The sequence below is a fragment of the Rana temporaria genome, chromosome 9 (assembly GCF_905171775.1).
Source record: "Rana temporaria chromosome 9, aRanTem1.1, whole genome shotgun sequence".
Classification (NCBI taxonomy): domain Eukaryota; kingdom Metazoa; phylum Chordata; class Amphibia; order Anura; family Ranidae; genus Rana; species Rana temporaria.
This window is the reverse complement of record NC_053497.1, coordinates 107947850-107965577: the sequence shown is the minus strand read 5'-3', so window position 1 is coordinate 107965577 and position 17728 is coordinate 107947850. Positions and strand designations below refer to the sequence as shown.

General features: G+C 40.8%; 1 protein-coding gene across 2 annotated transcripts in view; it reads right to left on the bottom strand.

Moving 5' to 3' along the window:
- The window catches only part of OLFM1 (olfactomedin 1), a 103857-nt gene that overhangs the window by 29986 nt on the left and 56143 nt on the right, over positions 1-17728 (bottom strand). For both annotated transcript variants that reach the window (XM_040324094.1, XM_040324093.1), the window contains exon 4: positions 5962-6181. In XM_040324094.1, coding sequence (XP_040180028.1) covers positions 5962-6181 — 220 coding nt within the window. The remainder of the gene's footprint in view (positions 1-5961; positions 6182-17728) is intronic.

Below are 17728 nucleotides of genomic sequence, written 5' to 3'. Positions count from 1 at the left end.
AAAATAAAAGCATATATATATATATATATATATATATATATATATATATATATACACACACACACAGAAAGGGAAAAAAAGTGCATTTATTATTATTTTACAAATCGTCCTGCAAAGCATTGCTACTACGATCAGTGAATTGCGGGTGCAATGCCAGGCTCCTGCAGATTCTTCCTTTAGCTCTATGTCCATACTGAGGTAGTTACAGAGCTAGAGGAAGTGTCAATGAACTAATAGTGCGGTTTTCACCACACTTATGTTTAATTGAAAGCTAAATGTCTGTCTGCTGTAGTGGCAGATGGGACTTACAATTTATTAATTGACAGGTATCTAATTTCAAAAGGTGACAGCAGCTGCAGGGGAAAAGATCTTCTGGCTCATCCAGTGATCTCAGGGGTCCTTCCATTTCTCTGTTCAGTGCTGTCATACTCCTGGGACCAGACTAGCTTGATGATGCACCCCAGGGGATGTGTGTGTGTGTCTATGATATCCTGGGTTTAGAGGAGAGAAAAGTGTGTGTGTGTGTGTGTTTTTTTTATATATATTTTTGGAGTTCTGCTTTTGGGTGTCCATTAGAGTAGTATTTTCCTCTTGGGGAAGAACGTATAGTTTGTGAATTTAATTTTTAATGTAGCTGTAACATCAAGGCCTTCTTTGCTAATGATGTCTTTCTAGAGGCTCACCTGGTCAGCCACACAGCTTTGCCTTCCCTGGAGAACTGGAATGGAAAATCTTACCTTCCTGATTTTAGAACACTCCACACCACAGCCTGCACTTTGCGAATGGGTAGCATAATGCAGGTAGCCATGTAGGGCAGCCTTGTGGAGTATAGGGAAGAGGCCAAGTGATACTTGCTTGTTATTGGTAATGGGCCCCATACTGCAGCCTAAGAGGAAGCATGTACAGCATAGGAGATGAAAGGGCAAAATTAAACCTTTCCCAAAATTGTGACTGGTGATATTTGTCTGATACTCTGATCAGATCCTAACATACCTGATTCCCTATGGCTTTGGTTACCAATTGATTTTTAGTCCTTTCTCTGGCTGACCATGCTGTGACTGGAGAGGGAAGGAGGAAACGTCAAAATGGGCACTATAGGTCCATACACATGATCAGACTTTTTGACAACAAATGTCTGACGGACATGTTTTAGCAGACAATCCAACCGTGTGTACGCTCCATCAGACAAACTTTTTTGCTTTTTCATCGTACAAATGTTCACTGTGAGAACAGACAAACTTTCCAGCAACAAATATCCTACGTCGGCTAATCCGATCGTGTGTACACAAGTCCATTGGACTAAAGTCCAAAGTACAAAACACGCATGCTCAGAACCAATGCTAAAGATCAGACAACAATAGCAGAAGTTGAGGAAAGGGTGGTGGTGGTAAAGAGCAGAAAAACCATGTAGTACGTCTATTACGTCACTATGTTCCTGTTTGTTGGCTGAAAAAGTCCTGCTGTGTGTATGCATACCAAGTTCACGGCCAACGCCCATTGGGAGAAAAATCCACGTAAAAGTCAGTTGGAAGTCTGAGCGCGTGTATGAGGCTTAACCCTGTTTCCTTCTCTTCCAGCAATGTACTGTTGCTGTCTCTGCATTGATGTTACTGCTGTTATTCAACTAAATTCAGGAGATGAAGAACATCCCAGGAGATATGATACAATTGTTGGAAAACTAGAAGAGAACCCTGAAATATCAGGTGTCTTCTGGAGTTTCCCAGGTGTTTTGACAGCTCTGCTCAGGGTGGAATGAGATCACTCTCCATGGAGAGCTTACAAATGGAGCTGGCATTGCTGCTGCTCTAACAGGGAGCATTTATAATAAAAACAACACAATCCCTGAGAGGAGGTTGCAATATTATAGATTCAGATTTTCACAAGTGCCCATTATGGTTCTCTTGAATGTTTTTAAGTGCTCGGCGTAACCAAGCTGAATTCTGACTGTGTACCTAAATATAACACACAAAATAGCTGGCATCCCCTCTTGGTACAGAGAATTTTATGCCTTCTAGGCAATGTCCTTAGAGGACAACTGCAGCTACATTTACTCTGTAAAGCCCCAAAATCTTGCATTCTCTGCTCCTGTAATGTATAATGTCTGCTGAATTGGTGCCTATTTCTCCTTTTTCCCATTCCTAACTTGGCAAACAGAGACATTTTCAGTAAAGGTGACCTGCATGAATGGTCGCAATGGTGTCAGTAAGAATTGCCACTAAATCATTTTTATATGCCATTTTTGGACAACATTGCAAAACCACAGTCTTGTACAAAGGTCACACACCGTTTTTAAACAGAGCTCATTGTTGTCCATCTTGGCACCACAGATTTAACCTTTTGCCTCCAGCACATCACATGTGTAGTGGCAAAAAAAGTGGGCTTCAACACTCACGATGCACATGTGCGTCACTGGACGGCCAATGTTTCTGTGCTGAGATTGCACTCACAGCATGCTCCCAGCACAGAGATCAAGCTGTGAAAGACAGTTCTAGGTCCTCGCTAGTTATAGGTAGTTGCCAGGACTGGCTCTCATTCATGTAACCACTGTGACAGCCAATCACAGTGGTTACGTGATCACTGTGAGGCATTGAGAATTTTTTAATGGTATGCAGAGTGGGTTAAAGGATTCTTGTTACCTGTACATTGCAAAATTGCCATTTTATAGACAATGATACCTTTTTTTTTGGTTGAAGCCTAAGTGTAGCCAAAGTCACAAACATAAAAAGCAGCACAAGGAACATAACTCATGATATGACTGCACTTTAAGAATGAGCTGACATCTCTAATTACACATCCAAAATAGTTTGTCTCTTTCCATCCTGCTTTAAAGTGCACCTGCCATTAGAATTATGCAGGCTATCATTTCTAACCTTTCCATTCCGTTCTATGGCTGTTCTACTGAATCTTGACTTCAATGCTCTAACCCAGGGGTCCTCAAACTACGGCCCGCGGAGGACTTTTAACTGGCCCACCCGAGTCGACCCTGACAGGCAACGCTGGTTACACGGCAGGTTGTAACACAGCGATCACGCTGTGTCACGGAGATCACAGTGTTAACAGTTTGGGCGCGCTGTGATAAATATCCCGCCCTCCTCCTCCTAGACTAGCTTGTGTGAAAGAGCCAGTGTTCTGTCTATCACACAAGCTGGTCTAAGAGGAGGAGGGCGGGACATTTATCACAGCGCGCCAGAACTGTTACCAACACTGTGAGCTTTGTGACACAGCGGGACCGTGACACAGCGGGACTGTGACAGCAGTTTGGCACAATAAGGAGAAAGGCTGTGAGGGGCTTACGATGGTGGGGGGGGGGGCTTGCGATGGTGAGGGGGGCTGATGATGATGTAATGATGATGGTGGGGGGCTGATGATGGTATGGGGGCTGATGATGATGATGTAATGATGATGGTGGGGGGGGCTGATGATGAAATGATGATGGTGGGGTTGCTGATGATGGTGGGGGGGGGGGGGCTTGCAATGAGGGGCAGATGATGTAATGATGAAGGGGGGGGGGGGCTTGCAATGAGGGGCTTGCGATGGTGAGGGGGGTTGCAATGAGGGGCTGATGATGGTGAGGGGGGGTTGCAATAAGGGGATGATGATGATTGGGGGGACTTGCAATGATCTTGATCAGCTTGCAATTAATGATTCCTCCCACTAATAGCAGTGATGGGGCAGAATTCTTTCCATTAACATCAACAATGGGGCACTATTCCTCCACTGACACTAAAGATGGGGCACTATTTTATCCCGCTGGACACCAGGCCTTTTTCCAATCCTTTTGGCCACTGTCCGGCCCCCCTAAAGTCTGAAGGACAGTAAACTGTCCATTTGTTTAAAAGGTTTAAAGCCAGGGCTGGATTCCAGACAAGGCCCCGGTCTTGGGGCGGCAAAGGGAGTAAATCCGGGCCTGTTTATAGACCCCTGGTCTAAAGCATAGCAAAGTAAATGGAAAAGGGTGCCACACTACAAGCTCTAGGCTGTAAAGAGACACCCATTTTATTAGCTACACAGACATTTTTCACCTTAATTCCATTAAGGCTCCATGTACACGGGACACTTTTACAACTGCTCCTAAATGATTAAACTTGACAGATAGTGACCCACGTTTAAAACGTCTGTTTTGCCATGTTTAGAAGCGTTTGATTACATTTTTTTAAATGGGCAAAAACGAAAAACGCCTATAAACGAAACGCTGCTAAACGCGGGTTACCAAGTTTAGTCGCGTTTGGCGTCTGAAACTTGGAAATCTTCTGCGTCTGAACCCATTTTTTTTTGCTGTTAAATGTAACTGCCTAAAAAACGGTAAAAAACTAGACTGTGTACATGGTCATGTAAGATAACATTGAATGAGTTCAGGGGCAGTTAAAAAAAGCATCCACCTGCCTCTGAACATACGTTTAGCAGCATCCCGTGTACATGGGGTCTAAAGTGACCGTCATAATCTTTTTTAAATGTTGGCAACTATGGAACATTGTGCGAGAGGCTTCACCTGCTCTCTAGGGCATCATACATTGAGACCTGTGCTAAATTTGTTGGCAAGTCTATTAGCCTGCATGATCTCCTCCATCTTGGTGGACATGTTATAAACATTGCACTTTTATTTTCCATGATTGGAGTGGTGAAGGTTAGGTGTACCTCACTGTTATTTTTTTAAAGGATAAAGTAAACATATAGCATTAAAAAAAAATGTTACAGTATGTTGCTCTTTGTAACTGATGACTCAATGCCTGGGGCTAAGCAATGCCTTATATAATGTGTATAAAAACCTACAGTGAAAACATGAAGGATGTAAGCAGCATAAGTAGGCATTTCTGAATTCCTGTTACTTGGCAGAAAATGCATGTAATGTATGTACAAGTTTCCAGAATAAGCCACATCAAAAGGAATCTTGATGTTCCTTGTTTGTTAGGATACTGTGTCAGAGACCAGATCCTGCTTATTTAGAATATGGCCTCTTATTTGCAATATGGCTTCAAGTAAACACAATAGGGGGGGGGGGGGTTATTTACTAAAAGCAAATCCACTTTGCACTACAAGTGCAAAGTGCACTTGAAATTGTACTTGGAAGTGCAGTCGCTGTAGATCCGAGGGGGACTAGCAAGGAAAATAAAAAATTGCGGTGTGTTTTTACCTCAATTTCCATTCATTTCAATGGGAGGCTGCATTTTTGGTGTGGTTTTCAAAACCGCACAAAAGATGCAGCATGCAGGACTTTTCAAACCGCACCCACAGGGCAGTGATGTAAAAAGTTCAATAGAAATTAAAGGGAAATCTTTTGCTTGCATTTTTCTTGCAAGGTAAAAACACAGCATCAGTGTGAAAGGAGCCTAAGCTTTAACAAAAACCTGGAAGTTGATTGGTTTCTATGTAGAGCTGCATCAGACTTTGCACTCTCCAGTTTTATTAAATCAACCCCAGTGTGCTTGTAGCCTGGTCCACCCACAACAGAATTTCTATATATAATTTGTTTTTCTTGTGGCAAGCCAAGATGACCTTGTCCTTGTCATGTACTATATATGCACATTGCTTTCTTATAAAAATCAAATCTAAGGCTTGTGTATATGAGTAAATGCAGCATGCTATCAGGTGCATTTGGCTACATTTACAAAATGCTCTCCTGATTGTTCACATGTGTTTGACCTACTTCTAAATAGCATCAAGCTGCTTTTACATTCCAATTGAAGTGTATGGGAATAAAAGCAGTTGGTATAAACAAATGCCCATGTACTCAAGCCCTTGGAAAGATGCAAAAAAGATAGTAGAATGTAGAAGTAAAACAGAATCAGTTATCACATGTAACCCACAAATCTTTCAGTCTGTCTAGCTAATCTAATGACTAGACCACAGCACAGAAAGAATTGCTTGCTGCCCAACTGCAGTTGAGGTGTCTCTAAATGCTAGCTACAGTCTTGTGTGAATAGGCATAGCAGGGTTTGCCATTGTGACAATGTCTGGGCCTACCTAATTTTTGCATGCATGCACGGAGCCTTTCTTCAAGATTGGACACTCTGCTCTGCAGTTCTTCGTAGTCATAGGCGCCAATCTCCTCCTGAAGCTCGTTAAGAACTGACGTCAGATTCTGGACCTCCTCCTTAAACTGCAATACCAATTTGGCATCGGCTTTGTACTCTTCCAACACTGGTATCAGAGGCCTAAGTTCCTCCATTTTCGCTTTTATTGCCTGCAAGGTTAAAATAAGCTGGTTCAGTGCCATGCATGCAAAACTTGGCAACACCCTGACCTGCCTGTCTACTCTACCCTGTCTACTTGTCTGACTCCCAACCACAGTGACATTGTGACCTCCCAAAAAGGGCAGTGTGAGCAGTGCACTGTAAAATACCATATTAAAAAAATGGTCAGTACAACTTATTTGGGAAAGGCCTTTATTAATCATTTTTTTTTCAAATGCAACAACTTATGGTTACATGCTTCTTTTTTTTTTTTTAAAACACATACACAAAGTTTTCTTTTTCTTTCTTTAAATAAAAAATAGAATGCATTGACAAGGGTTAAAAATTCTTCATGAAATGCAGCTACATTTGCATGCAAAGGAAGATTGGATTTCAAGGTGTTGAAGGTTCCTTAGTGAGAAAGCTTTAATCGGGAGAATAAAGAGTAAAAAAGTAATAAAAAATAAATAAAAAGAAAGCGAAAAAAAATAGGGGGAACAAAAATTCTGATTGGTGCCCAAACTGCTGTGTGTCTTTCATGGAAACATAGGAGTTAACTGCCTCTTCAGTCACTGCAATTTAAGTTAGCCCTGTAAGCAAGAAAATGAAATACCATTGAAGTCTTTGTGCACTAAACTGCTTGAAAACAAGATTTTTTAGAAATAGATGCTCATTTATTAAGGCAGTGAAAGAGCATTGATGGTTTCTAGAAATCTATCAGATTTCAGACATCTTTATGTATCTGCAGCCAAAACATATTGTTCACTTTTGGATAGAGTGGGGAAGGATTGGTGCCTCTGTCAGGTAATACTGGTGTCTGCCTGAAAAGGCTCAGTTTTCAGGCATATGGTGTGTGTGTGTGTGTGTGTGTGTGTGTGTGTGTGTGTGTATATGTGTGTATGTGTGTGTGTATATGTGTGTGTGTATATATATATATATATATATATATATATATATATATATATATATATATATATATATATACACACACACACACATATACATATGTATACACATATATAAATAAAATAATATATATGTTTTTTCTGATCTAAAATGCAACCCATTGTTTTAATTGTGCATGTGCACACAGGTGCATAAACAAGCCCAGTATGTATACATCCAACATAAAAACCTGAAATTATGTCCAGAAATGCTGATGTTCACAAATCGGTAAAACGCTCAAGAGTCCTTGGCCTAGGTCAGTGATGGCGCACCTTAGCACCCCAGATGTTTTGGAGAGTGCATGAGCATCATGGGAAATGTAGTTTCAAAACATCTAGGGTGCCAAGGTTTGCCATCACTGACCTAGGTTCACATCTATGCAGCTCTGCAAGATGCCTTTTGTGTGTACATGGCATCCCATTCATTTGAATGGGCTGCTGTGCTTGCATGTCCTGCAGGAAAAAGATTCCTGCACCCCTCTCCCCCCCCCCTTTTTTTTTTCAGTAATCGTTTTTTCCGTGTGTGGGAAAGCACATTATGTTTTTCAGTGTGTAGGGGTGCCACTTAAGAGTGTGGGAATGAGTGCAATTACACACATTTTTGCACAGATGTGAACCTAGCCTTAGAGATTTCCTCTCACTTACTGACCTGGGGACAACTTTTCTCACCAGACAGGAAGGGAAGGAAACGTCCAACAGCAACATATACAAAGGTAAAAATGTTTTTTTAGGTTAAAGGATCGTTTGTTATCTAAAAAATGTTAATAAAAACATGTCATACTTACCTCCACTGTGCAGCTCATTTTGCACAGAGTGGCCCCAAACACAGACTTTTGGGGTCCCTCTGCAGCTCTCGCGGCTCCTTCCTGCACCCCTAGGAGAAGAGCTCTCCCGGGGGGGGTTACCTTGCGGGCACGACCCGAGTCATTAATTTGGTGTCCATAGACGCCGAATGTATGACTTGGCCCTGCGTCATTGAATTTGATTGACAGCAGTGGGAGCCAATGGCTGTGCTGCTATAAATCTATTCAATCAAGAGTCGGGACCCCGTGGAGAGAGACAGAGCGCATCACCGCTGAGCGAATTCCACGGCTCAGGTGAGTAAAACAGGTGGGCTGGGGGCCGGGGACTGCCAGAAGTTTTTTCATCTTAATGCATAGGATGCATTAAGATGAAAAAAAACAAGGGTTTACAACCCCTTTTAAGTAGGGGAATAAAACACCCGTCTGCTTTTTATTTTGTTTCATGTCTGCTAAAATGTGCTCTCCAGAAAATTCAGGAAAGTCTCTGGTGTCCGTTTATGAAGCAGTGAAATCTATTCACTGCTTCTTTCTCCGGCATTCACTGTGAAGATTTTTCTCCTCTGTGTGCCTGTTTATGAAGCGGAGAAGATCGCTTCACCCTTGGAGGAGTGAAGTGATCTTCCAACGCTTCAAACAGTGGAGAACGGACCAGAAATTCACAGAAATACGGAGATGTCAGTTTATTGAGCAGTGATAAATTATCACCGCTCAGTTCACTGAAAGACATGTGGTTAATGTAATTAAAATAACGAGTCCCCCTGCATAATATATATATATATGTATACACACACACACACATTGTATATACATGTATATACACACACATTATATATATATATATATATATATATATATATATATATATATATATATATATATATATATATATATATATATATATATATATATATATATATATATATATGTGTACATGTATACAATATATATATATATGTATGTATATATATATATATATATGTATGTATACACATAGAAATTACAGCGGGACATAGTTACAGTGTTGGGGGGTCTGAACGAGGTAGAAGGAAGTTAAAAATCTTCCTCCTTCCTCCTCAGAACCCCCGGGATTCCCTCTTCACTCCCCGCTTCACCAGCTCTGAGATGGTGAATCGGGGAGTGTGAATTCTGACTCAGATCACCAGTGAAGAGCTCAGATCACAGCTTCATAAACTGGCCATTTCTGTGTCAGTCTATGAGACTTCACTGTGTGTAGAGATAATCTGCGGGAGAACAAGTTCAAAAACTTCTCCCCCGATTATCACTGTTTCATAAACTGTTTATGGGCTGTGATCACTGGTGATCCCTGGGATCACCGCTCTTCACTGCTTCATAAACGGACACCTCTGTAATGGAACCCTAGATATCAGTACAACCTGACAGGGGTGCTAACCTATTCCCACGTTACCCAAAACTAAAAGAATAAAAAGTTTTGGCTATAAATGCACTTCAGCCAGTTGCAACAATGTAATACAATTGCTGTTTGGTTATTGTAAGTTACCATTATTTAGGGAGTGCTTAAATTAAATTAGAACTATAGGAAAAACTTTTTTTTTTTCCATTTTGGATAGAGATCACCCCTGTTCTATATATCTATTTTTTTATTTTTCGTCATGTGTCCCACTTTTGAGATTTCCCTTCACGTCCTGTCCCATAGCCAAGACAAGTGATAGGAAATTCCTGTAAATTTAGGAAATTTTTTGGGGACCCACAAGTCACCAGAACTAGTGTCTCCATTGGAAGATTTCCCCTCTTAAAATTCTGGGGAAAACCCCAAATTTCACCTTTTTGGAGCATGTTACATGTTCCACTGGTATTTATCCCTAACATGTTCCAACTCCTGCTATCTCTCCTCCCCTAATTTCACCCCCCCCCTCAGTATGACAACAGGCAGGGATCTTCTCCCCACACCCGCTGTCACAATTTAAAAACAGCATGTCTGTACGGGCTCCGCCCACATGGCTGTGTCAATAATTCACAGATTTAGCAGTAGGTGGCTTGTAGTTCTGAATGAACTGTAAGGGTGCTGATCAGCTCCCTTGTAATTCATTCACAACCCTTACAGATTTCAAACTGCAGCCCATATGGAGGTATGGGCGGAAGGCTGCAGGGCTTGTCTGCAGTAGACAATGTGCACTGCTGAAAAATGTGTTTGTTTTAGTTTCATTCGTGTTGTTTTTTGTTTTTTTTTCTGGGTCATTTACTATGATTGAAATAGAATGATGGCATAAAATTTAAATTTGGAAATAACTAACAAATAACTATTAAAGTATAGGTATTGGAATTTCCTTTGGAATTTAGCTGTTGGTGAACGTAAGGAATATAAATTTATCTGAAGTTTCGAATTATGAATGCCACATCTAAACGAATGGAACGTAATAAATTAATAATGAAACGTTTTTATTAATAATAATATTATTTGTTACGTTCCATTCGTTTAGATGCAGCATTTGTTATTTTGGACAATTCGTAACTTTGGATAAATTTATATTCGTTACATTCACTAACAGACAAATTTGAAAGGAGATGCCAATACCTATAATTTAATAGTTAGCTATAGTTCTTATTAGTTTGGGTTTTTGTTCTTATTTTTGAATTTCCAATCTTTCAAATTTTTAGTTTTCAAATATTTCCGAATTAATGGATTTGTCTAATTTAATTGAAAAACAAATTCATAACTAAATGAATTGCCAATGTCTAGCCTGCATAAGCCTACCTACCTGGCCCACTGATCATGAGTGCAATGGTTTTCAGGCTCCTGCAGGAAAAAATAATCAATGCACAATTTTTTTTTCTGAAAAAAATAGATGCATTTATTATTTTTATTCTTAAAAGATGAACATATTTTAAATGTGTATGTGGATGACATGCCTTCCATATGAGAAGTGCTTGTTGTTGGAAAACTTCTACCCATCAGGTAAAACCCTCAATCCTCGTCGAGGAGAGGGAAGGGAGTAGACAGTGTGTTTTAATTGTTTCCTTTTTTTTTTTTTTTGTCCAAGCATCTGAACAATTAAAATGTGGGCAGAAATTGATTGAAAATGTTTTGAACTGACAATACAATAGTTTCCATCCTTTATTTTATTTGTATTAATTTTTTTAGAGCAATTTTGTTCTTTTGATTATTTGTTTTGTTCAAAACTGGAAAACATTTGAATGTGTGGGTGACATATTGTGTAGGCCATCCAGTTCCCTTGTGTTCGTTTTCTGACAGTAATCTTCCAGATTACTACATCCAGTATATGGCCAGCATTACACCTTGCTCTTTGCCTTAGTAAATACAGCATACTTTCCTATTCTTACTAAGTAAATAAAAGCACAGTGCAAACTTATTTTAAAAAGCTCTACCTATTTCAGTTCATAAAGATTTTTCAATAACCGCACATATAATCTGCTGCATGCAAAATAAATTGTTAATTTCTTTTCATAAAGCTTCTCAGGCTAATACAATGTCAACAAGAAAGTATGGATTTTAAAAACACAGCTGTTCTGGAAAACACACATTTGCTAAAGGTTCATATATATATTGCAACATAATTTTCTAAGTGAGGAGAATATTGTCTAGTCACCCTACTTTTAACTTGTATTTAACTAAATTTCCACTTTGCTGGTGTTCTCAGGTGTGGCGGCCCTGTCATAAGCAATGGTGTCAGTCTTTGCTGTCAGCACCGTGTTCTGGACTTTAGTCTCATCAGGAGAACTGCATAGAGTTGGCATATCCTCTCTGCAATTTGAGCGAGTTTCCTGACATCTGACTAAATGTAGTGTGTGCTTGTATGAGTTGACTATTAGGATTGGAGAAGGGACGGCTGGGAATGTACTCACTAGAAATACAATAACCTGCTGACAATCTATTAACTTGGAAGGATGGGACAAAAATGTTATCACATTTTGGGGAGCCAGATTTAGGAACCCTAAAAAAAATGTATGCTTGTAAGCAATTTTAATAAACTCTGGGATGATGAATCACAATGCAGGCCTCGACTTTGAAATCTTCATTAGAATCTTGTGAAAAGATCCAATTGTCTCTAAATATCAGTGCTGCACATTTTATTAACTATATAATTTCGAGTCAATGTATTGGTTTTTCTCTCCTTGGAAATGGATCATGTGATAGAGGGAACATTTTAATATACATTTAGAAATGTGTACAGAATCCTTTTATGGAATGTAATAATAAATATATAATATTTAAATAATAGGCTTTAGTCAGTAGTATACTTCTAGAACCATGTACAATTCTTATGCCCCGTACACATGACCGTTTTTTCATGACGTGAAAAATGAATTTTTTAAAAATGGTCATTAAAAACGATCGTGTGTAGGCTCCATAGCATTTTTCGCGACGTGAAAAATTTAGAACATGCTATAATGTTTCTCGTTGATTTTTCATGTTGTCGTGTGTAAGCTTTAACGACTGGGAAATAAAACGCGCATGCTCAGAAGCAAGTTATGAGATGGGAGCACTCGTTCTGGTAAAACTAGCGTTTGTAATGGAGATAGCACATTCGTCACGCTGTAACGGACTGAAAAGCATGAAGACTGAAAAGCGCAAATCGTCTCTTACCAAACTTTTACTAACACAAAATCAGCAATAGCAGCCCACAGGGTGGCGCCATCTGAATGGAACTTCCCCTTTTATAGTGCCGTCGTATGTGCTGTACGTCACCACGCTTTGCGCAAGCATTTTTTTTTTCACTATCGTGTGTATGCAAGGCAGGCTTGACAAGAATCACGTAAAAAAAACATTGTTTTTTCTAGGACATTCAAAATGGTCGTATGTACGCTGCTTTACAGTTGGAGGTCAGTTAAAGTGAGTCTAAAGTCTTGGTTGTTTTTGTTTAAAAATAACAACCATGTCATGCTTGCCTACTCTGTGTAGTAGTTTTGCACAGAGTAGCCCAGATAATGCTGTTCTCGGTCCCTCACTGGATTCTCCCTCCTGTCAAGTGCCGCTACAGCAAGCAGCTTGCTATGGGGACACCCAAGCTCAGCCGCTGCTCTGGGTGTTCATTCAGACACAGAGCCATGGCTCAACTGCACCACCTCTCTCGCCTCATTGGCTTACTGACTTTGACAGCAGCGGGAGCCAATGGCGGGAGGCTGACTTCCCCCTGACTTCCACCATTCAATCATGTGCAAGTAATTGCCCATTGGCTCCTGCTGCCGAGTCTAAGCCTATGAGAAGAGAGAGAGCCAAGAGAGCCTCTGCTCTCGTGCACTTTGCTGGATTGAAATTGGGCTCAGGTAAGTATAAGGGGAGGCTGGAGGCGGGAGCTGCTTGCTAACCTTAATGCATAGAATGCATGAAAGTAAAAAAACTTCTGGCTTTGGAACCACTTTAAGGTGGTGGCCTCACGTTTTATAATTTTGCTTTACATATTCTGTCTTAGGGTCACCATACATGTTACAATCTCACTGTGCAATCAACTTAACTTTAGATTTTTAAACCTATATAATATAAGCACCTACCTAATCTAACTAGCCAATCTGTATCCAATCAAGTAGACCATCCCATACATTCGTGGTTCTCAACTCCTGTCCTCAGGACCCACATCACAGGCGAATTCACTTGCTGCTCAGTGATTGCAGTATTCTAGTGTGCATCTCCCCAAGGTAATACTTTAAATCTGGCCTGTTAGTGGGTCCTGAGGACAGGAGTTGAGAACCACTGCCCTACATGGTTATTGGTAGATCTAAAGGAGAGTATAATTTGTGTAGTAAACTTTAAAAAGACACTGTTGACTTGCCAATTTAGGGCAAAGTGACAATGTCTTGGTAGTATTAGCCACGCTCTTCTCCAAACCCCAATACGCTTCTTGCCAGTGCTCCCTCACCACATCTTCCTCCATTGCAGCTGCCACTAAAATATCTAGTGTTTTCCGCCATGGGGAACAGTGATGGCACATCCTCCATCATATAACAGGGCTCAGGCTGCTAGACCCGAATGCTGGGAAGGAGGCCACAGAGGTTCTGTCACTAACTGTGAGTGAGCACTGGGAAGGTTAATATAAGGGTTTGAGAGGGTGGGTTGTGGATGGGCACTTTATAAAGATGCTCTCACTGATGTGCCTCTTAAAAGTATTCACACGTTGCAGCCTGATTGCACAATCAGTCATTACATTTCCCAACAACTATATAATTCTATCTCCAATCATGTAGTCCTTCACAATGACTCAGTCAGACTGTGTGTGTGAGGCCACTTTTAGTAGATCTTGGGTAGCACGATGGCTGTATAGTTATTAGTGCCCTTGAAGCTTTGGACTTCTGGTCTCGGCTTGCATTGGAGTTCTATCTTTGCCAAGTTTGTTTTCTTCTATTTGTGTGGATTTCATCTGTGCAATATTTCCCCCTCACAATCCAAAATGTGTTGACCAGTAATTAGCTGCTATCCAAACTTGCTCTATAGTGCACTTGTAATATAATAAGGACTGACTATATGTGCTCTGTTATGCTCTGCATAAAACTAGCCATAAACTTCACAATCTGATTATACAGAGAATGTAAAACTAAACAATATAAGCACACATCTAAACAATGCATTCCAGTGATATCAAATCCTTTTGTACTACATAAGTAACGGTAGGTCTGAGGATATTTGTACAATTTGATTGTATAGTATATGGTCAGTGTAATATGTGCAAAAAAAAAGGAGCAATAATAAATATATTATTAGTCTTGTGTTTCTAAAAAGGGTTGGAGTTGTGTGCAAAGGGGATGTTTTTTTTTATGTTTTTTTTAAACAGCAGATAGGACCATATTTTACAAGGCTGATGACTGTCAGTCTCTTAAAACTTGCGCTCTGTGTGTGTGTGTGTTTTTTTTACCATGTATTATTTGCATTCTGCAACAAAGTCAGGCAGTCAGCAAAATAGACATCTGTTTTTTTTTTTTCCCTAGGCGTAAAAGAAACATGTATCGCGCTGTGCCTTCATATTAAAATAATACATCAGCTAGAAGAACATCAGGAGCTGGTATGTAATCTTAACACTTTGTGGAAAATAATAAAACAATGTAATTATAAGATATGTTCTATTTTAGTGTGAGCCTGTTGACCCAGTTCAGACCTGAAATCCACTTTTATTGGCGAGCAGAGGGTGGAAATGACAGCTCAGTGCTGCAGCTGATGGGCTATGGCCCTGAGAAGGCTTGAATTTTCCTTTCAATACCGCCTTTCTCCCAGCGGGAGCAATTAAACAGGAGCAAGTGACAGCGGAGCCAAAGATGTCCTCCATGACAGTCTCATGGTTGACCTTGGCTGGTGGAACTTTCTGGAGTTTTCTGTAATGTACAATGAGACACTTAGAAAGAGCAGCTGCTCCCAGCTCCTCCATAACCCAACACAAGGGAATATCTATAGTGATGGGGCCAGATGAGCCTAGATCCATTAATAATGCATAAGACAATACTGGGGCACTTCACATGTCCTTCTCTTCTGCACAGACACTCTGTGGGGTTGTAATTTTAGAAGCTCTGAGGTTATTAAAAGATGGTTTAGTATTAATGAAGAGTCTCTCAAACTATCATTACAACAAATTCTTTCCAATGACCCTTATATTTCTGTTTTTTATTCTATTTTAAGGTACGAAAAAAGAGCGTTCATGCCTCCTGTTGCCTACTGCACTATAAGCTGTAATATGAGCAGAACCCACACACCTCCTGTTCACTATTTAGAATGTATGTTGTAATAAGCAATGCTCTCATGCCTCCTGTTCCATATTAGACTGTAAGCTGTAGTGAGCAGGACACTCATGCCTCTTCACTATTGGACTGTAAGATGTAATGATCGCAGGCCCCTTGTACGTCATGTTTCCTATTGGGCTGTAAGCCGTAGTGAGCAGGACCGTATGTTAACTATATTGTTCCATACGTACATTGTTAACAATGCAAAGCTGTAGTGTAAAATGCTATAGAATATGATGGTGCTATAAAACTAAGACTGTTATTTTAATGATAGTATCATGAAATAACTATATACCTTTTATAATAATTAAACATATACAGCCAATGTTAGAGGGGTGTCTAATGTGGCATTCTTGCTGTACTGATGTTCTATGTGCTTCATGGCATAATGGGTGTAATTCTGCATGATGTGGTTTATGTACTGACAAACGGGAGCACTATATGACTTGACATTTTCATCATTTATAACTATCTTGAGGGAGCTTAATTGTCATTCTACTCTATAGCCTGTGCAGCAGTGCTAGAGAATTTGGGGTTTGCTGTAACATGTTTTTAAAGCATCTATAAGGCCTCATTTATACGTGCAATTGGGAGGAGGTAAAAATGCATGGCTGAGCTGTGTTTTTAGAACACCCTCCCCAGCTGAAAATGGCCGCGGATGGGGGTGTTTACATGCTGCAGTTGTGATGCTTCTCACCCCCAACGTGTTACAATGTCCACACATAACCCATCAAGTGTACGGTAAAGCGCTGCATCCAATGCCACACAGTTGCACGTGCATTTGTCAGCAAAAATAGAGCTAAATCCTGCCTGTTAATCACCTCTCAAAAAATTATCGGAATGGTGATTGCTCTCTAGAGGAGCATTAGATTTAGAAACCAGTCTAAATTTATCTTTTACTTTCACAAATCTGAACAATTTTGAGTTGCACAAACATCAGTGTTAATCACTTGCTCTCCATCCACAGTATGTTCACTGTGGGCAGGCGGTAGCTACAGACAGGCTGTGTCCAGATTGATGTGATCGCTATGACCAATCGAAGCAATCCTATAATATGTAAGCAAACTGTCAGCTTTCATTCATGAACAGCTTTCTTACTGTTGTGATGCTGTGATTAGCCCACAGGTATCACATGGTACCTGGGCCAATCATACGGCACTGCGTTGCTTTAACTGACAATTGCACGGTCATGCTGCTCTGTACCCAAATAAAATAGAATTGTTTCCCATAAATAGAGCTTTCTTATGGTGGTATTTGATCACACCTGCAGGTTTTTTTTTTTGCGCTATAAACAAAAAAAAAAGTCTGCCAATTTGGAAAAAAAACAACAATATTTTTTACTCAAAAGTCAATTGACGTCCGGGAAGTGGTTGTGAAATCTTGACTGGATGTCTATTGACGTCCTGCAGGATTTAATCGGTGATGCGGGGTGGAGGCTCTTTACTACGTGATCAGCCGTGTCCAACCACGGCTGATCACGATGTAAACAGGAAGAGACGTTGATCGGCTCTTCCTCACTCGCGTCTGACAGGTTCATGCAGATTGTTTATCAGTGCAGCCCCCCCTCGGATGCCAACACTGGACCACCAGGTAGTGCCCCCCGGTGCTCAATAGAGCAAAAAACAAAAACAAAAAAACACCAATAAAAAAAATATATATAACACAATCTATGCCAATCAGTACCCACAAATGGGCACTGGCTGAAATGATGCCCAGCAATGCCATCAGTGCCACCCAGTGTCCAGTGCAACCCAGTGTCCATTAGTGCCACCTCTTAGTGCCCATCTATGCCCAGTGCCCACCCATCAGTGCCCATCAGTGCCACCCATAATTGCCACCCATGAGTGCCACCCATAATTGCCACCCATGAGTGCCCATCAGTGCCACCCATCAGTGCCGCCTATGAGTGCCCATCAGTGCCGCCTATGAGTGCCCATCAGTGCCGCCTATGAGTGCCCATCAGTGCCGCCTATGAGTGCCCATCAGTGCCGCCTATGAGTGCCCATCAGTGCCGCCTATGAGTGCCCATCAGTGCCCCCTATGAGTGCCCATCAGTGCCGAATACCAGTGCCGCCTATCGGTGCCCATCAGTGCCGCCTATCGGTGCCCA